This window comes from Mytilus edulis, chromosome 7 (genome assembly GCF_963676685.1).
Source record: "Mytilus edulis chromosome 7, xbMytEdul2.2, whole genome shotgun sequence".
Lineage (NCBI taxonomy): Eukaryota > Metazoa > Mollusca > Bivalvia > Mytilida > Mytilidae > Mytilus > Mytilus edulis.
The window spans coordinates 29666362-29688995 of record NC_092350.1 but is presented as its reverse complement, the minus strand read 5'-3'; the positions used below and the strand labels follow the sequence as shown (position 1 = coordinate 29688995).

At 31.6% G+C, this 22634-nt stretch overlaps 1 protein-coding gene across 1 annotated transcript in view; it reads right to left on the bottom strand.

Moving 5' to 3' along the window:
* Positions 1-1605: 1605 nt before the first annotated feature.
* Positions 1606-22634, bottom strand: part of LOC139483074 (uncharacterized) — a 54386-nt gene continuing 33357 nt past the window's right edge. Inside the window, exons 25-35 of the mRNA XM_071267103.1 lie at positions 22246-22406; positions 21618-21794; positions 20412-20658; positions 19054-19223; positions 11920-12096; positions 10863-11115; positions 10348-10511; positions 9786-9956; positions 3060-3312; positions 2494-2657; positions 1606-1835 (exon numbers count right to left, since the gene is read on the bottom strand). Coding sequence (XP_071123204.1) covers positions 1606-1835; positions 2494-2657; positions 3060-3312; positions 9786-9956; positions 10348-10511; positions 10863-11115; positions 11920-12096; positions 19054-19223; positions 20412-20658; positions 21618-21794; positions 22246-22406 — 2167 coding nt within the window. The remainder of the gene's footprint in view (positions 1836-2493; positions 2658-3059; positions 3313-9785; positions 9957-10347; positions 10512-10862; positions 11116-11919; positions 12097-19053; positions 19224-20411; positions 20659-21617; positions 21795-22245; positions 22407-22634) is intronic.

Genomic DNA, 22634 nt, shown 5'->3' with positions numbered 1-22634 from the left:
GATATAAATTGACAGCATATGAATGAAGAAATTAAAACAGGAGAAAATGTGGTCTTGTTTTCGAGATGTAGGTCGTTGAAAATTTGTGAGACATGATTCTCTATAGATTTTCCAAACATTAAACATGTAGACCTTTTTTTTAAAATAACAAGAATTTAACAAGATTTTCAAACATGGCTTTTTGAACCAATTGTGAAAAGTTACTAAAAGAGAAGTAAAGTTTAGCAAGTTATTTTTTTAAAGGGACTATATGGATAAAACCAGAGGATACCGAATATATGGAACCAAGAGGCACGAACATCCTTGAAATTATATATTTGTTTGTCCTACAAGAACAAGGCACAAATATTATTGAAAAATGGTAAAAAAAAAAAATACGATCAAAATGGAGAGTTATCTTATTGGCACTCACACCACATCTTCCTATATCTATTAAACTAATTAAAGAAAGCAAATGAATATGTCATTCAATTAGTATTTGTTAAGATCATATGCGATTTTATCTTCAAGTTGTAATTTACAATTTCTGTTTTCCTTGTAGACGAACGGCAAAAACCTTATAAAATTTTCAAAACATCACACGAAAATGCAATATGGAGTGTAAATGATTATAATTAAGTTTTGAAATTATACACTTTCAAATTTTAAATTATACAACTACTCACATTATTTCAATGACCTTTGAAATGTGAATATTTTTCTGAACGCCAAACTGAAAATCTCCAAAAGAAAATCGAAATTGATATTTCTCTATGCCTATATTGATATGGTAGTTGCAGGAATCTATATCAATATAAACATTTATATTTTTCTGTAGCAATTTGATATTCACACAGCAATTTATTCCTGTACATGTAGAGTCGAGATGACACATCACTTCTTTCGGTAGAAGTTGCAAATCAATCTTAGAACTGCAATCTGCAATATTAACTTACATTGTTCATTTCGTAAAATATAGATAAAGTTTAGGTTGTAAAAAACGTTAAATATGATTTATTTCCAATTCTAATACATGTATGACGTGCTTCTTTTGCTTCGTAAAATCCATTTTCGAAATCCTGTCAAATTTGTTTACACATACGTATATTGACTACTGCAGAACAATGAATTTTATCAAACTGGCATGCATTTAATATATTTTATTAACTTTTTACACTTTTAAACTATCCACTGATGCACATGTTGTTTAGTAAATCATTTATAATGACTACAATGTGTTATAATTCGTAATTGACATATTTGACCTAACAACGACAACGTTCAATGACGTTCATGCTGACTGCTCAAAACCCCTCCCTCTGAAAAAACTCATCACACATAAAAATTACCTTAATTGTCCTAATCAGGATCGAAATAATTGATGCAATCTATACGTTATTGTAGTTTTAACATGGGTGTGCATTATATTTTTGTTGTTTTAGCCCTCACTATCGGGTAAAAATTATCACAACTATAATGCCTACCCATGTTAAAACAACAATAAAGTATAGCTTGAATCAATTATTTCTGAATTTTCAAATCAATCATTTTGTTCACAAATATCACATTTAAGATAATGACATTTATTTAATTCTGGCATTATCAAACAATTTCTTTTCATTTTTTTTACTTATATTTTCTACGAAGTGTATGGAATACACAAGTGTTAAGAGTACCTGATTTCCACCCAAGACTGTCATGTTGCTTGACCTGGAAGGTATTGAAATCACAGGAAGGATATAGCATATAGTCAGCTATATCAAGATCTTCTAAAAGATGTGAGGCCATCAAACTGTTCAATACTGTTGTTGTTGTAGGTAAATTCTTATCATTGAGCCATTGATTCAAGTTGAAACCTAAAATAAAACAATTACTAAACATGTATCATCATTGTTAATAATTCATATTGTCAATTCTTCCAATTATGTTAAAATATTTAAAAGCAAGATATTTTTATAATTTTCCTGATCAAGTAAGCTGCAATATATCATGTATATTGTTTCTATTATTTTCGTTGTTTTAGTTTTTTAAATATTTTTATCATACTTTCTGTTGGATGTGTTATTACAAAATATTATAATGGGGTATAACTGTGCGAGACAGACTTTTGTAAACCAATTGATTAGTTGAACAGTTTGTTTTGATGAAACAAATTTGAGCTCGCATCGAATTTTCATTGAAATGCAATTGGTGGAGATGAATACTTAGAATCAAGGCAGTAAAAGACAACATTAAAGTATGTGTATTTGATTTAGTATCCAGAAACAACTATTACAAATTGTATGCACCTATGTTGATGTAGCTGTGTAACAATGATCCTGACTTCTGAGGAATTGAACACACTATCGTAAAGGATCTTTTTCTTAGCTGTGATAAAATATCAAATTATGTTTTACATATGTAACATGTTAAAAAAGTTATAGTTCGGACACACTAGTTTTAATTTCATTACCTTATCTCTATCAGAATAAGGCTTATTATATTCATTAATTTTATACATTTAACTTTGCTAACCAGGAATTGCATATCCACCACTCCAATCACATGGTTGTCTTGGTAACTTTGTATTTTCAAATATGATGTAGGAATACCTACAATCCCCAGTGGTCTCAAAGCAAATATCTATCTTCATATCAAAAAGAAACATCTTTTCTGCAGACAATTCCTCTATTCTATACCTGTTTCAAATACAACAAACAAAATTAAACGTTATGGTAACACAAGGTTCATCATTATGATTATATTTTTATCTTGGTACTTTTTTGGATTTCATTTGAAAGTTCTACAACTTTAAGGATAAGCGATATCAGTTCTTCATTGGTCAAAATTCGATTATGACGTAAAATGTTCTTGCTTTCCTCTGCATTTTCTATTGTGACGGCATAAAAAGGGCAACCATGTCTGATGATGTCACATAGAGAGACACATCGTTTTGCAAATCATCTGGTTAGAAGAAATAAAATCATTAGAGAAACAGATTTCGTCTGGCCTCGCGTTTTGAATTTGAAAGTTTAACTGGTTCGAGTGGATAAATATCGCATCACACTCGATACAGTGGTAGAATCTATATATATACTCACCCTAATCTGACCATATTTCCCAATGTCACATTTTGCCAGGTGTTGTAAATGTAGTCAAAGAGAGATATCTCTTGAATCATCATTTCTATCCCTATGGTTATCTTATAGTTACATACATCAAGAAGGACAAAAACTTCAATGGATCTCCCTAACAGCGGTAGGTTTACACAACAAGTTGCTCCAGTACAATATTCTGGTAGTCCACATGCAATGTTTCTGGATAGTTTTGCCAGGGTTAATGTTTTCTTACAACCTACAAAAATGGAAACTTTGCATTTCATTTCTAAAGCAATATAATTTAGAGTTTCAAGAACGACAAACCTCTCATTATATTTTCATAATACATGAAGTTTTAACAGATTAACCATATTTTGATTTTTAAATAAACGTAATAATTAGAAGTAGATATTCAACGTAGAACATAATATCTTATTATGAAAAAGGTGTACATCCTAGAGATATTTGCATACCATTTAATAATATTTCATTCAAATTTCACTTAAAAACACGCTTTCCTCGTTTAGATTAAACTTCACTTGATCTCATTGTGAAATAATGGCAGGATTCGTAGTTGATTAATCATTTTGTTAATTATGGTTAGGACTCTTGACCCCATAAATAAATTACGTTAGTTGTATTTGACAAAACCCCAAAATCGGTTCATCAATGCTTTTAAATTTGTGAAATACTTGGTCTCTTTAACTTTTTGAATTCGAGTGATGAGTGTCTTTTTTAGTAATAAATACGCGTCTGGTGTACAAATGTATCTATGATGAGTGTATGTACAACTGTTTGACTTTGAATTATAAGCATTGGATAATCCATGTACAAAATCGAACAGGTTATGTTATCAAGTGTAAAGAAAAACAAAATTATGAACATATAACTTTATGTTTTGCCAAAATATTTTAGGATTGTTTTTCCAACATTTCCTTGTTCCTTGTTCCTTCGTTCCTTGTGAAGAACATTTGTTCGAGGGTTGTTTTCCTTTCCTGTGTTTCTCTAAAGATAACGAGTGCCAATAGATGTATAAAAAAATAAATAATTCAAATTAAACTAGATGCTCTAAAGAGCCTGTGTCGCTCACCTTGGTCTTTGTGCATATTAAACAAAGGACACAAATGGATTCATGACAAAATTGTATTTTGGTGGTGGTGATGTGTTTGAAGTTCTTACTTTACTGAAGGTTCTTGCTTCTTACAATTATATCTATAATGAACTTTGCCCATTACATGTAGTAACAGTGAAAAATATTTGGTAAAAATTTACATAAATTTACCAAATTAATGAAAATTGTTAAAAATTGACTATAAAGGGCAATAACTCCTTAAGGGATCAACTGACCATTTCGGTCATGTTGACTTATTTGTAAATCTAACTTTGCTGAACATTATTGCTGTTTACAGTTTATCTCTATCTATAATAATATTCAAGATAATAACCAAAAACGGCAAAATTTCCTCAAAATTACCAATTCAGGGGCAGCAACCCAACAACAGGTTGACCGATTCATCTGAAAATTTCAGGGCAGATAGATCTTGACGACCTGATAAACATTTTTACCCCATATCAGATTTCCTCTAAATGCTTTGGTTTTTGAGTTATAAGCCAAAAACTGCATTTTACCCCCATGTTCTATTTTTAGCCGTGGCTGCCATCTTGGTTTGTTGACCGGGTCACGCCACACATTTTTTTAAACTAGATACCCCAAAGATGATTGTGGCCAAGTTTGGATTAATTTTGCCCAGTAGTTTCAGAGAAGAAGATTTTTGTAAAAGATTACTTTGATTTATGAAAAATGGTTAAAAATTGACTATAAAGGGCAATAACTCCTTAAGGGATCAACTGACCATTTCGGTCATGTGACTTATTTGTAAATCTAACTTTGCCGAACATTATTGCTGTTTACAGTTTATCTCTATCTATAATAATATTCAAGATAATAACCAAAAACAGCAAAATTTCCTCAAAATTACCAATTCAGGGGCAGCAACCCAACAACGGGTTGACCGATTCATCTGAAAATTTTAGGGCAGATAGATCTTGACCTGATAAACATTTTTACCTAGTCGGATTTCCTCTAAATGCTTTGGTTTTTGAGTTATAAGCCAAAAACTGCATTTTACCCCTATGTTCTATTTTTAGCCGTGGCGGTCATCTTGGTTGGTTGACCGGGTCACGCCACACATTTAATAATCTAGATACCCCAATGATGATTGTGGCCAAGTTTGGTTCAATTTGGCCTAGTAGTTTTAGCAGGAGAAGATTTTTGTAAAAGTTAACGACGACGGACGACGACGACGACGACGACGACGACGACGACGACGACGGACGACGACGGACGACGACGGACGACGACGGACGACGACGGACGCCGGACTCCAAGTGATGAGAAAAGCTCACTTGGCCCTTTGGGCCAGGTGAGCTAAAATGAACAGTACTTTACCAAAATGGCAAAATCAAAAGCTCTAAATCATCTACAATTGGAAAACAACTGGCATACTTCTGACTTTAACATACACTATAAGACAAATCCCATATACAAGCGCAACAGTACTCTGCCGTCAGCGGTTTATGACGGTCGCGGTTTCCGCGAACTTGAAACGTTAATGAGAGTTATTCCTCTTTGACCCGATGGAGAGAGTGACAATCGTTTTGATAGGTAGATTTGCTGAGAAGAAAATGAAAATTGTTTTTATATAATAGACATGTTCCAGAATTGGATATATACATTAATTATGTTAATTTAGTGTAGCTACATGTAAAACAAACAACAAAACAGCAAATGATAAAATATATGAATAAAAAGAGAGTCAACTATACAGCAATCTAACAACAAAAAACACTCAGAACGACTGTCTAGAAACGAAACAAAATCTGGATACTCGACAACAAGATGAGCCAATCAAATTATAATATAATACTAGTTTCCATAATTTGCTACGTATATGGACCTATCTGTTCTTTAGAATCAATCTCTTTGTTAGGTTTTTAATTGTATTCATATTTCCACAGATCAGTAAGAAAGTACGAAAATCATCAATCATGTCATCAAAATTCAATGTATCTATAGCAATAGGTACATTTCGAACATATATACCTATATGGATATGGCAAATTGTGCATACGTAGTTTGATTGTGTACGGCGATTACATTTTTACAAGAATATAATATTTGGATTTCTGATAAACACTAACAAACACTAACCCAACGACGCTTACGTGTAAAATAAAGTTCATCTAGAGAAGTTTTATATTCATGTACTAGGTGCACAATTTTTATATAAAAACATCATAATCGTAGTTGTGTTAAAAAGTTGTCGGAATGAAAAATCAAAGAGAAATGCATATGGAAAAAAATAATAGTTGATTTGAGAAAAAGAGGTCGGACTTAGTTTCATTTATAATCAAGGTATGACAACTGTATGAGTATACTTATACTGAGTTTCTAGAAATATTACGGAATATTTCGATATTTATAGATGCCTATGGATGAATGATCGAAACAGAAAGTATGTTAAATAGACCCCGTTAACACTTGTACGAAATTGAATAAATCTTTTCAGAGCATTTTGGGTTTACGATCCTTTCGAACTTGTGCGTTTACATTTAGTATGCATTGCAATCCTAAAATAATCAGTCTAATCATTTCGGTAATTAAATCGTAGAAAAAGATTATTTGTCTTTTTGAGTAACATGTCATAAGTCCTTAAAAACAAAGAAATGTCAGAATGATTTTACTTATAACGGTTTTTTTGTATGAAGATGAGAAATTTACAGAAAGAAAAAAAAAATAACAATGAATAAAATTGAAAAGATATTTTTTAAAATACGCACCGATTAACACACGTTTATTAAGCGAAAGGGAACTAATAAGTATCATGGCATTAGTCAAGTACTGAAACGAGTATTTACGCCTTAATAGGGCTATTTTACCTCTTAGAACCAATAGCTTGCACCAGACGCAAGAAAAAATAAAAAAAGGTTTGTTTTAAAAGGTACATCCTGTAACACACGTATTATAAGCGAATAATTACAGGGCATCGGTCAAACGCTGAAACGGGCGATACGCGCTAATAAGGATGTTTCATCTTTAAGAACCCATTGTTAACACCAGAGACCAGAAAACAATCAGAATGATTTTTTCTTAAGGATGTACTTAGGTGAGGTTTTGGAATTTGTGTCAAATGTTCGGACTTCTTGGTGTTTTTCCATACAATACCATGTAAAATATTTTGTCCCATAACACCCAATTATTTTTTCATATAAGACTTAATAGCTCATGAAAGGTCATTTATCAAAATTTTAGAAGTTTCTTTTAATTTTCTTTCTTTTGTTTTGAGCCCCAAATAATACCAATGCAGATATAAGGTAAAAGTCCGAGTCCGACTTTTCCCGCCATATTTTAAATCTCAAATATCTCGAAAAGGAGGTCCATGACCTATCAATATTTTTAGCTTATCTTTATCCTTAATTGATGCTTTACCAGCTTATGGTATCAATTTTAATTTCTTAATTTCTCAATTTTTACCTAACCTCACATCCTTAAAAGTGCAATGTATTACAACGTGTAATTAGCAAATAAGAAACGAATAAGTAATGGTATCATTCGAGCACTGAAACGGTACCTGTCCCAAGTCAGGAGCTTGTGATTAAGTGATTGTCGTTTGTTAAAGTGTTACACATTTGTTTTTCATTTCTTTTTTGGTTCATAAATTAAGCCGTTATGTTCTCGTTTGAATTGTTTTACATTTGTCATTTCTGGACCTTTTATAGCTGTGATTTGCTCATTGGTGAAGGCCGTACGGTGACCAATATTTCCTGTGTCAATTGGTCTCATTTGGAAAATTGTGTCATTTGCAACCATGCCACATCTCATTTTTTCTATATATTTTTTTAGAAGAATGACGCAAAAACGTCGTATTTGTTTTTTTTTTTGTGTTTTTGTTTTATCTTCATATTTTGTTAAATCATTTGAGAATATGGATGAAACACTGAAATCAATTACTTATAAAACAATCGATCTTTTTAAAACTACATCAGGGTTGAGTTCAATATCGTAGCAGCTACGTAGCTGCTATCAATATCTATGTAGCAGCTGCTAGTATATAGCTACACGTTCTATAGTCAAAATCTAGCACTACGTACATGTAGTTACGATATTGAACGTGGCCCTGCAAGTGGTATTTGTAAGTCCGATGGAGACCAATCGTTCTCCTTTTTGCAATAATAAAGATCGGCTATATGTATTGTTAGTGGAAGCAGGGTCTTATATTTCTGTTGATTTTAAGTAATTATCATCAAAATAAAAAAGAACAACATTCTTAACTGAAATTAAAATTCATGATATCGAAAGTAAAGTTCTGTCTTGTCTTTCATTTATATATACTTTGACTGAACTATAAAAGGATACATAAAAAATGGTTTCACTATTTTAAGAATTTCTTTTCATCACAAAAGCACTATAAATAACCTGAAAAGAAATGTTGTTCATAGAAGCATTTGTGTGTACATTTACACAACGCATTGTTTTCCTACAACCGCATTTATAAATATAAATTACGTGTCTGTGAAACTGACTGAAAACTAAATACTATCATGTGTAAATTAATGTGCATTTATTGTAGTTGAAAACAAACAAGCAACAAAACAGCATATAACGAGAACTGTGTTGTTCGTAATTTGTAAGAATATCGCCCAGACCGGCCGAACGTTTTTCGACGTTGTTTTAGAATTGGCGCCATGTATTCCCGTCAATTTAAATTGTTAACACTTTTTTAGAAATATCTCTCTTTCCATTCCGCCGACCCCATCTTTTTATTTCATGATTTTATTTAAATATGATCAACGCATATTCTCTTGAATACTTATCGAGAAATTATTGGTCTATTTTTATTAAAAAAAAAAATTTAATAGTTTTTTTATGATAAGAAAAAGCGGGAAAACTATTATAGCAACATATCGTTATTATTTTCCACTCAGAAAATGGAAATATTATTAAAATAGTTTGTATTAACAACTAGGTTAACAGAACAAACAAGTTTTATGGGATACCAACTTTTAAAAAATTATTTCACGGCTATTGACTAGAACATTGTAGAAGTCCCGATTTCCAAATTTCATGAAAAAGATAGCATTTTAAATCAAAACGAGGTCGGTGACCCCATTTTTTTATTTGCTTATTTTGAAGCTTTTACCTAGACTAAAGTAAAAATAAAATATTTTAAGATATTATTGGTAGATCTGAATAGAAGGATTTGTCTTTAAAGGCTTCTATTGGGATAGTATGATTGGTCCGAAAATGAAAATATTAACTTTTTTTTGTGATTTGTGCGTAATGTCTTTTATGGTACCGACCAATTTGATTAATATCTGCTGACCGATTTAGATTATAATTGGTAACTGTTTTACATGATCGTCGCTTTGTTGACTTAATAAAACAGCTTTCGTTTAATCGTTTTGAAATTAAGGCTGACACACGGACTGAGAGATCCAATGGATTGACAGTAGGATTTACAAAGATCACAAAAAAAAATCGGGGGAGCATAGTCTAAAAAAGACTAGTCAGGGACATCTCTTATATTATGTGCCCTTCTATTCAGAGATTCCCAAGAAGCATACCAGAGAAAGACAAAACAAGTGATGCTGGGCTGTACCACTAGACATTCAATCTGGCTAATTAAAAACTAAAAGTAAGAACGCCTGAACTATAACTATTATAATTACCTGATGTATTCCAGACATTATTAGCATGATATATATTTCGTGTTGTACATTGGTTTTCATGTAGATACTGAGCTATTCCTAGCTGTTCTGTCAGCAGGTCTACAGCATAATCTGGTAACGTCTGTCCGACGACTATATTTTCATTTACCAGCCAGTGGGACAATGAAAAATCTTTAAAAAAGAAATTGACAATTTTTCATTATACTAGATATAAAGAGATGTGGTGTGAGTGCATGTTTAATATTTTAACTTTTTAATCACAAAGACTATCCTCAGGGTATTTGATTGCAAGTGTACATTTGTATTTTTAAAACAAAAATAAGATACAGATTAAGCAGGTTTAATGTAGTGAAAATCGAAAAATGATTGTTTGAGGTAAATGTAAAGATTTGTAAAGATTCAGTCAGATTAATAAAACACTTTCCATTTGGTGTTTAAAACAAAGCAATATACATGTAAAGTGCAATTTATGACTTTTTTCATTTTGTAACACTGTAAATCATTTGCTTACCCTTTTTTTATGCAACACAATTACAGCTTAATGATAAATCCTTTTACTCACTGTTTATTGCATATTTCTTGTCTAAATCACACACCGGCTTGTACAGTTTAACATCTTTCAACATTTGAAACTCCATATCACATGGCATATTTGTTTCAAAGCAAACACTGATATGTAAAGCAACTACAAAGGCTTCTTCACTTTGAAAGTCATCAATTTTGTACCTGATATAGATATGATAGTTTTATACAGCAAGTCAATAATAAAAACTCCCTTTTCGTTTGAACAATGCACATTTAACCAGAAAAAAATCATTGAAATGTACATGGATAGAAAAATGTCAAAGAATACATTTAACTCATCTGTGAACAAATTTCACCTTACTTTTAAAAGTTTTAATTAACCGTAAATTCCCAAGATATGAATTTTCAATTTTCAATTTCATTTTGAAAAGGCAACATATAGCGTAAAGGTTGTATCTATCTAAATATCTGGGAACAGTATTGTCAAGCTTTAAATAGAAAATCCGTTTATGACAAAGAATTAAAATTCGGAATCAACAAATTATTACAAACCTCAGTTTTAATACTCCAAAGAGAGAAAACACTTCTTCAACACCAAATTGAAATGACAATAGATATTCGGATTTTGTTAGTTTCCCGACTCCAATAGTAAACTTGTTGTTACAAGGGTCCATTGTCAGGAAAAAGTCTAACGACAGTTCTAATTTTTCCAAAAATAGGCAGCATATGATTTCTGTACATTTATCTGTGATGTTGCATAATAAGTCATTACCAAAAGACTGTATATTATTTGGCTGTTTACAATCTTTAAAAAAAAAAGAAAAATATCATCATCAAAGCATATAAATAACTCTTCAAATGAATATTCTGAGAAAAAAAAAATTCTGATTTAAACTTTGGAAAGGGTAATCGTATTCCAATGTACTGATATATTTTATGGTTTTGTCCGCCCAATATGAAATAAAAGGTGCAAAAGTTCATCAAAGGAGTAAAACTGTGTGAAAGTTCCCATCATTCATTGCATGCATGTTTGGATTAAAACGAAATGAACGGACGCATAAACATACATTTAACATAAAAAAAACTGTAATCACAACATACAAATGTACTACACACTTCAAATAGCAATGTTATGCTAAAAACAATTGTACACTCCACATTTCTATATAAATACTAATATTTTAATTTGTGCCCGACAGATCTGGAAAAGGCATATATACACATCTTCTTTTTTTATATATATAATTCATTAACCTATATAATTCATTACGTGTACTTTTTTTTATTAACGACTGTCGATAATCAAGCTTTGAGAATTGACATGAAAAATAAATTCTATACTTTAATGCCTTTGCAATATCTGTAATAGTATTACTCCACTGGTATATCATGCAGAAAATATATCTCTATCGTAGATTAAAGAATCATTTGGACTCTAAAAGATAATACTTTAGTATGCTTAGATAAAATTACAAAAAAATCAATTGATGAACTGACGTGTAAGTTCTTATGTTCAACCAGCTATGAAAAACACTTATGTACATAGCCTGGAGAAGGTCCAAAAGTCCTGTTGTACTACTTAAACCATAACAATTTGGATATAACTCACTTGAGTGAATAATCCATCCTTTTAGGTCTTCGTGTATAATAGGCTGTACTTCACATTCATCTGTTTTTAAATATTTCTGAATTCCCAAATCATCAAGTAGTTGATAAGAATCATATTTTGTTAGATTGTCTGTGCGCTGTATTTTTCTTGAATGCTTCCATTCTCTTAATGAAAAATCTATAAAAAAAAAAAAAAAAAAATGTCTATTGTTCTTAAATTCCCTTCTAGAATATTAGACACATGCATTTAAGAAAAGAAAATGTATGATTTCTCACAATTGAGTTGTATAATATACAGTCCGCCAAAAGTTAAGCTCCACCGTTTTTTTATTGAATCGATTTTTTTTTCATTTAAAAAAAAACAGTCTTTCCTCGAAAAATAGAAAATATTCATGCAGCAATATTGCTAACATATACCATAAACAAACCATAAACTTAAGTTTATTACTTATGCAGGTTCTATGCATTTGAATTTTGCGTTCATAAAAATAGTGATAATTACACAAATCAGAATCGTAATTTAAGTTTCACTGTGATTTTGTTTTTTTACAATAATTTATCACCCAATATCATTAAAAGTCTCTACAATTAATCTTTGGTATGTTCGGCAAAGGACAAGGTATGATAAGGTCTGTTTTTGGTCCCCTCTCCAAATAAGTTCATATTGATATCAATGATGGTCTTAGTGTAGACACTTGAAAAAAATAATGATTTTATTGTATTCCTGTGAAAGGAAGGTTGCCTAGCAACGGTTTTTATTACTAATGAAAATTATCACATAATAATTGCTTTATCAGTAAAAATTTAAATATTTGCAAATAATATTGTTTGTCCAAGAAGAACTTGAAGTCACAAATGAAAATACCCTTTGAATTTGTTTATTATATGTTTAAAACAACCTTGGCAACAGAAATGTTGCCTAGCAACGGTTAAAAAATTGGTGCTTGTCACTCTTAAGTATGAATTAAGCAGTTGTTTGAAGATTTTTCTTTCCATTTGGAGTTTCATTCCAATATTTTTTCATATACATCTTTTTTTATTCTTTACAAATTTCGTATTGAGCATAGCAACACAAGTGTTGCTTAGCAACAGCAAAACATGTTTGAATTAAAGCCAACTACAAATCAATTAGTCATTATATTGAACAAATTAAATTGAATGCAATGCAGATTGTCTGTTTGTGAACATGATTAGTTAGAAATGAACACTTAGTTTAATTGTAGGTCACTACACGCTGATAAACAACTAAGATACATAACAAGTGCATATCAACCATGCAATAATAGGTTTTTAATATTGTTTGAAGTATGAACTTAGTTATTTTTTAGGAATATACTTCCTAATACGGTGTTACACTATAATATAAACATCTAGATTATCATTATTTTTTGGACGAATTCTATATCGAGTATAGAATCCCACATCTTGCTTAGCAACAGCAAACATTTTTTTTTAAATTGTAGACCACTACAACACCTTTGTTTGACTTTCAATGTGAAAGTTTTTTCATGAAAACAAGAATATATAGGATTTAATAATTTGAGATGAGTTTGAACAGCTTTCAAAGATACTTAACAGTTAATGGAATCAAAGAGACGTGACTTGTACCACATACAGACATAAGTCACATTGTGTGGAATAAAATGTCTAATCCAGGCAATTACGAATTAATATGGTGTAGGGGCTGGAATAGGAATGTGTCCTCTGCATGGGTACAAAACCTATAGTGAATTAGAAACGACTTATCAAGGCAAAAAAAGGGGGGGGGGTTAAATTATTTTTGAAGTTATTAACGAGGCATTAATTGACCTAAGAAATGAATCCTATTGTGCAGTAAAAAAATGGCATGGCCTGTAAGAATATATATATATATGGTTTAAGGGTTGGACAATCATTTAACCATGAAAGTTAAAGGTCAATTAATTGTACATTGAGATCAATGGTAAATGTCATAATGATATTAGACTGTTATGATATCTGAGTCATGGCTATACACTGTATGCCAAACATCATAAGTCAATGTATAAAAACTAAATAAGTGTAGACCCGGACAAGTGTGTACATGTATGAGAATAAAATTCCGAAAAAGAAGAAGAATAGTAATGTTTAACATAATGTATCCATTCATTTCATCTTGGAAGCCAGGGAAAATTGACAAAGACAAGTGAAAACTGAGAACAGAATAAACTGATGTTTCCGTTTCACGATGAAATGGACTATGGTTTGAATGGTTTTAAAGTAGTAATTTTGGGGCCCTTTATAGCTTGTTGTTCGGTGTGAGCCAAGGCCCCGTGTTAAAGGCCATACATTGACCTATTATGGTTTACTTTTATAAATTGTTATTTGGATGGAGAGTTGTATCATTGGCACCCACACCACATCTTCCTATATCTATGGAACATTTTTGTTATCTGTAATTATGATGTGGATACTGGCAATGACGAAAAATGTTTTCACTTTCCTGTCAGTGTCAAATGATTTGTGAAATATCATGTAAAATGCATGTATGTGATTAAGTTGCATTTTGTATTGTTTCGTTTTGTTTTTGTGTTTTTTTAATTTGTTTATCAAAATGAACTACAGTTATAATTGGACATGCAAGTTACTAATAAAAGTATATAAGTTCGGGTTAGGGTGAAGGTTGTCGCCTGTTTAAACGTTTTCACATGCTGTGTTTGTTTGCAACAAGTAAGGAACCTGTTCGGTGGTTGTTGTGGTTCATACGTGTTCCTCGTTTCTATTTTTTTTAAAATAAAGATTAAACCGTTGGTTTTCCTGTTTGAATTGCTACATTAGTCACTTGTGTGTCCTTGATAGCTTGCTGGTCGGTGTAAGCCAAAGCTCTGTGTTAAAGGTCGTACTTTGACCTATAATTGTTTACTTTTTACATGTTGTGTCCTGGAAGGAGAGTAGTATCATTGGCACTCATACCACATCTTCTTATTTCTATATATGTTGCAAAAGTTATTTCTTTTGGGTGGATGTGTATGTTTAAGATTGGATTCATATAAGATGGATTCTTACAGTATGCACCCTTTTATTAATTCATTGTACAATTAAATAAATATAATAAATGAATTAAAACGCCTGATATCGTGGGTTCTGACACCGGCCTGGTATTTGGTAAAAATTGGTATTTGTTGATTTCCGTTAATCAATTGGCATTAAGGGGTAAGAACAAAGACTAGTTGGATCGGAGTCAGTAAAGTTAGGGTAATATGTCTTCCTGTGGACTGTAACCTTTTTAGCTATAGCACAATAAAAAATTAATGAAACAAACAACCCATGCAGCAACACGATGTCCAAAAGTATATATGAATTAACTGTTTACAAAACTTTATATTGTTTGCAAAAACTACGAATAATATATTCAGGAATAAATAACCTTTATTAGCTGTATATCGCAAAAAAAAAAAAAAAAATCGAAATATTGAGCCTTTTATGGTCTTTTGACATTTTTTTATTCGACCGTCACTGATGAGTCTTTTGTATGCGAAACACACGTCTTACAATCAAGATGTCTTTAATTATGATGCGTTTTATTCCTTTCATATTCAATACTTATTTTTATTCTTTTGAATATGTTTAACTTCATTCTACATGTAGTGCTGTTATTTAAGAAGACATATGATTGATTGAATGTTGTTTCCTGACCGTCCAGTGACAAATACTTTATGCATGTAAATTTTAATGAAAAGATATGTAGAGAATGATTTGCAAACAAGAAATACGTAGTAGCACGCATTGTCGTCAAGATAGAACAACGGGAAGGTGGGTGACAATTACAAATAATAAGTCCAATAAATTCAACACCATGACCAAAACATAACTCAAGATACATAATTTAGATCATAAAAGTGTTGGCTAGTTTTGTTTAATCTTGATTATTGTTATACTTACACAATTAACTAATTAAAATTGTCACATGGTGTCTTCTTATGTCATATAAATTACAATGTATGTTATTATTCATAGTTCTGTAGTTTATTTCGCCATCGCCATCTGTATTTATATTAAATGATTGTCTAAAATGTTAACTTGGCATGTCATACTTGGTAGAAATGCGGACGTGAAAGAAAGCACTTTTCACAAAAGTGTCATCGGAGATTAAAACATTCCAGGGCGACGATTTCGTCAACTATGAAACAAAATAAGTATATGCACTGTTTGAGTATGAACCAGTTATTATATTCATTCCCAATTACGTTCCCAGAATTTCTCTGAAGTTTGTCACAGTTTCGTCTAATTTGGGTCAAATTTCGACGGTCTGCTAAAATGGCACTTTAAATTCAAGAATAATGATTTTTACAGGAATATCCTGTTTTCCTGTCTCAAATATGTTTATTTTTCGTCCTGAAGAAACTAGCCATTATTATATGGCGTACCATGAATACATTTCCGTCGGATCCAGTAAATACCGGAAATCATCTCCGGTCCGCAATTCGGTTAAAAATTTCGATGATTCAATGAAAACTACCGACGATTTTTGTCACTTTTTTGAATTTTTAACTATGAGCGTACTTACGACCCACTAAAATATTTGAACTGCATCAACATTTATGTTTAAGGAATGTCTGGTATAAATATGATCGTGGGTCGTAGGTACGCTCATAGTTTAAAATGCAGAAATCTTCGCGAATCTTGAGGTCTTTACAGCAACAGTGCATGAATAATATCAGCGGAAGTTGAAAAATCTATTGATGTTTACAAAAATATAGGTTTTAAACTTTAAAAATAATGTATTATTATTAATGGCAGGTCACTTTTAATTTGAACGAAATTAGGGGGCCGTTCTCAGTGGCGGATTTAGGGGAGGGGGGGTTCCGGGGGTGCGCACCCCCCTTTATTTTTGCCGATCAATGCATTTGTATCGGGACATATGTTTTGCACCCCCCCTTTGCCCAGGGTGCCCTGGGTTAGCACCCCCCTTTCGAAAATTCCTGCATCCGCCCCTGGTTCTCTGATGCTTATCGTACCTTGTCCTTTAATGTCAATATTTGAGTCAATAGGATGTGTAATCATCCCTCTTCCGTATCCTCGTATTCTGTCGTCTATTGATCGTTACAGAAACCAATGAACATTCTGCTAGCTTCTAATGTTCCAGCGTCGATGGTCATTAGCCCTTTGAAACCTGATTATACGGTGCCTGGCTGTTAGGGCAGGTCCCTGGACAACACGACATGCTCTAAGGTAGCCTCTATGAAGTCGTCAGAACAACGTTCGAACACTCACACGACCACCTTGAGGTCAACGGTGTCTAAGCTGTGGGACAGGAGTAAATGGGTTGGCTTTAGCACGACCAATAAGCAGTCAGTCATCACGATCGGTAATTAAACAGGGTCTTCCGGAACTTGGTCTATCATTTACAGTTCCTGTGTCAACATGACGTTGTAAAAATCTGGCAATGACGGTGTGATTAACATTGAAATGGTTACCTATCTTCTTAGTGCTTCTACCGGCATTGACATGGCAATTGCTTGTAAACATTCAGTCACAGATAACTTACGCCTTGCCATATTTCACAGTGACTTGGTGAAGGTCAAATTTCACCTGTACGTGCGACAGTAGGAAGATGATTTAAAGGCATCGAAACAGTGTATTCGAAAAAGTGAAGATGACCTTTAATAAAAAGTTGTTTGGCGTGTTTATCGAAGTTAAATTTTTTTTGGTGGTAATGAATTTTCTTAGTGTATGTTATAGGCAATTCTTAACACCAAACATACAATTTGTTTTGCAATAGTTAAAAAAATATAACGATTTATATTTAGGTGGGGCTTAACTTTTTGCGGACTGTATATATACATTACATTTTTGTAGTATGCCAAGGATGTGATTTTTATTTATCATAATAACAGTATTGAGTAATAATTAACTGATACAATAAAACATTTAGATAATTTTCAAGAACAAAATAAAGGCAGCTTTATTTTTTCTTATTTTTGCATTTACCGAATTTTAATTGATACATATAAAAGTGCTCATGATCCTATACAACCAAATAGAGTATTGTGAACTCTTAAACTTGAAAAAGAAGCAATTGGAAAAATACACATCTTTAAAGGATACATACTCCTGTCACAGAAATTCTACAAGTTCATAAAGTATTCCTTACTTATCATAAATCGCATACACATAATACTTGCTAACATCTATTGAAACATTAAAATATCTGTCTCAAACATTTTAATGTTATCAAAGGTGACATGACGTAAATTGGTAACCCTGCAGTCATTTCAGACCGAAATGTGCACCATACAATCATTTTATTATCTGACAACAATCGTTACATTAAACAAACAGAACAACAGAAAACTATATAATAAATTTGTCAACCCAAACACTTGATAACATTTCCTATGACTTTCATATGTTTGTTCAACAGACACCTTACAAATAATTATGGTTAAAGTTTGATCAATCGGACGTTTGTTTTCTATTAGCAGATGATTGTAGTAAGAAAGAGAGCCAACACTTACCACTGATTCATATATACTATCTTTAGATCATCTACTACGTGAAGGGTTTAAGATCGTCATTATTCGTCAAAGTCGTAGGTACGGTAAGGGCCGATTTTTGCCTCAAATGTCAAGTTTATCTGACAAAAGATTTTGGACACTTTTTAAACACTTAAGTGTCTATTTCAGTTGATTCAATTAGTTTATGAGAACGATTTTAACTGATTTATTCATAAAAAAGTTTCCGACTCAAGCTAAAATATGAAATATCTATCAAATATGCCAAAAAATATCACTTTTTAGATGGTTTTTGTCGCATCCGTGTTCATCATCGACCTTTATATATGTTATGTACTATCATCAAATACAACTCACATTTCAATCTTAAGAATGAACACAAATGCGACCACTTTCATTTAAGACGGAAACTGACTATAATTTAACTAAAATGCTAAAATTGTGAAGATTTCAGCAATTTAGCATGACTTAATGATGCCAGTACCCGATATATGTACATTGTATTGTCAAAAACAGCCCATGTTTATGTAGCAGAAGCATGCTACATTCCAATAAATAACTGAAAGTTTACGTTTTAATAATTTTGTAAAACTGCTATATTTTGTGGCCAAAACAGGCTCTTACTTGACATACTCCTTTTGTTAATTTCAAACAGTTCGTACCTTTCACCTTGAATCCCATGTTCCAATTACATTCTTTTTTTCTTATTTTCAAGTTTTTGAAAACATCAACATTGACAATACAATCTGTAGGATCGTTTGCTTCTAGGCAAACTAAAAGCTTCAGATCAATCATAAACATTTTCTGGCTTGGTAAATCATCTATTATGAATCTGAAAACAGATATATACAATTCAAACCAGTTCTATCGTTAATTGTTTTGATTAAAAATTTGACACAATTCTTTTTATGCACTACAGTTGAAATATGACACGACAAAAAAAAACTAAGTGTATGACTTATTGTTTTAAATATTTTGGTTGATTTTCCTGTTTGAGATAAAGCAAAATATGTCATATATTAATACTAAGCTGACAAATGGAAAACATTTCAAGCAAAACAAGGAAATGTTCCTTCGAAGCTTATTGCCTGTTCTTAAGTTTGTGGTCTTTAATGATCGTGTTAATATCGTAATTTGAAGCAAAATAACGTCACTAAGTTTTGTTTACGTCCACTCTTTAACAAAGAGCAACATAAGTATCTTGTAGTCAGTTATAAAAGGCCCCACCATGACAAAATGAGTTCAATACAAACTTAACAAAATGTTAATCTGATTTATGACAAAACAATCAACGAATAACAAATATAAACGACAATTATGCTATTACTGAAATACAAATTTGATATTATTTCTTATGTTTCGTCTTCCGATAAATATTCGATGAACATTAACACTTAAACGAAATGGTGATTTTCAGGTTAAAACATAAAATTTTACTCCATATTCAAATTGTTATATAAAAAAAGAGATGTACGGAAATTCAAAAAAGAAAGGTATAACTCTTATTTGATCAAATTGTAATGTCCAGTTATGATTAAATCGGCAAAAGACAGCGGGACAAAACGTGAGCTCCATGTGTAACTCACAATAGTTGGCTAACACACTAAAATTATGCTCAACCATTTAAGGTTTTTTAGAAAACTAATCCGTAAAATTCTTAGATTCAAATTCTGTTATTTCGGCAGAACTCATAGGAGCAAACCCAAAAGACAGATGTTGACTCGCATACTAACTATCAGCTCAATATGAGAAGTCACTTAGAAAAAAGTCTGTAAAACTTGTCGTGGTCAAACAAAATTATGGACTGACAGATAAGTCTAAACGTCTTAATTGTGGGACCATAGAAAACAGTTTTTGCTCCTAAAAAATACTTTCTTAAGATTATTGGCAGTAAGAAATTACATTAAATACAAACAACCGTAACTCATACTGTATCTGATAATTGCATGACTGATATGATAAACATTAAATTAACTGCATTTCAAATTAGTTAGTCAATTCGTTGTATTTGTTTACTTACTGAAATATCAATCCACCTTGCAGAGAAATACTATCTTTTACACCCCAATTATAATCAAAAAGTGACTTTTTGACATGTAAAGAATCTACTTGAAGCTGCATTATGTATTCACATGGGTCTATATCAATGCTGATATACAAGGCCCTGTGTAATAAGCCCACTCCTACACAACATCTAATATCAGAACACATCTTTCCAAAATTACATTCTGAATCAAATAAGACAATCTTCTGATCTTCTGGACAAACTATAATGTAAAAAAACCCAATTTGAACATACACAGCTAGTTTGAAAACACACGTCAAGTTGAGTGAAAACAAAAACAATTATCTTTTAGTTTCCTGTTAAGCCTCTTACCGGTGAATAAAAACAATAGTTTCTTATTGATAACACATTTATGTTTAAACAAATTAAATAGGTAGACAATTTTAACTGTATACAAATGTATCTATATTTTATTCATAATTTGTAGCATGTTGCATAATATAAGCGCAATAATTATCTGCAAGATTTTAGAAAGAACTATGTAATATCATATTCAATATATAGTTTGGATGCCAAATATTGTAAGACTACAAGCGTTAACTCAAAAATATTCCCCCAAAAAAAACCTCTACATGTTGTTATCTCAAATTTTAAAAACCACCTTCTAAATATCTGCTTTTTGAGAAACATTTTAAATGTTCCAATTTTTGAGAAAAGAAAATCCCATTTGTATTTCCTTTCACAGCATTTCAGGATGTTACATTTTTTAGTTTTCCTGACAAATTATGGTTTACACATCTATATTTTGCTAAATTCATGACTTTCTAAGACAGCAGATATTGAGATGGTGACATGTAAATGTTGATAAAACAATTTGAATAATTGAGAGTTAGTGTGTGTGGTAAGATACATTTGATAATAACAACGTAAGGTAAGTTTATGTCACACCTGCCTCTACAAAAAGTCTTGGAAAGGTAGAGTTCTCTCTTTCTAAAGAGATTTCTAAATAAAAGCAACAGTAATATACCGCTGTTCGAAAGTCAAAAATCGATACTAAAGTTGTTAGTAAAACAAGAATGTGTCCCAAGTACACTTATGCCCCAACTGTAATCAAAACTTTAACCTGAAACGGGACAGACGAACGGACGAATGAACAGACGGACGAACAGACCAGAAAACATAATGCCCATAAATGGGGCATAAAATGAATTTCAATAATACCTGTATTTTCGACTGTATGTTGTGCTACTGAATATGGGGAAGTTACATTTTGACAATCTGGTTTTAACAGGAATGTGTCCAGTCCAAGATACGTCTGTAAATTTTCAGTTACTTCCGGTGGTAATGAATCTGTGACTAAATATCCAAGTCTCTTCAAGTATCCACCGAATGAAAATCCTGTACGAACATAGTTATAGATAATTCTCAAACTCGAAGTTACGCACAAGAAAAAGACATACATATTTCAGGTTTTCGCAACCCCGTTTTAAAGAATTTGTAGATGATTATGACTTGTTTGTTATTTGGTAATGGTTGTATGTAAACTCAAATAATATCTTAAATAACAAAAAAACATTTAACTTTTAACTGTTCTCTCTGTAGAAGCTTTTTGAACGGATATCATCTGTAATAACACTTAAACACCTAAAATGATTATTCCGAAATAGTTGAGTTACTAAAATAGCAACATAAAAGCTTTGTCCAAATGACAAATATGACCGAAAACAGAGAACAATCAAATAATGCAGTAAATATACAAATAGGGAGATTTGGTAAGATTACCACTGACACAACTATACAAAAAAGTTATGTTTTTCTTTAGTGTAATTCAAAATTCATATCTCATTACCTGGTATCAAAAACCCAGTCCCCGAATCACAGAAAATCTTTGGAAGTTTAGACTCTTGAAAAACAGTAAAATTTAAACTACAGCTTTGTTCTTCTAAACAAATGCTGATATTCATTTGAATTTCAAACTGTCTTTCAATTATGAAATCTTTTAAGATGAATCTGAAAAGGAAATCAAACTAACACTTGGGTATTTGCAATAACATAAACAGTATCATTTTATTCTGTACGGATGTGAGTTTTGACAATAGATAAATACTTGAAAATCTAAATCTTATTAAAAAGATGAAAAGCTAGCTATAAATCAAAGAAAACGAAATATGTTTGACCAAAGCCAGGTAAGGAATCAAAGCTTTACACGAGTGAAGTAACTGAAGCTTAAAAGATATA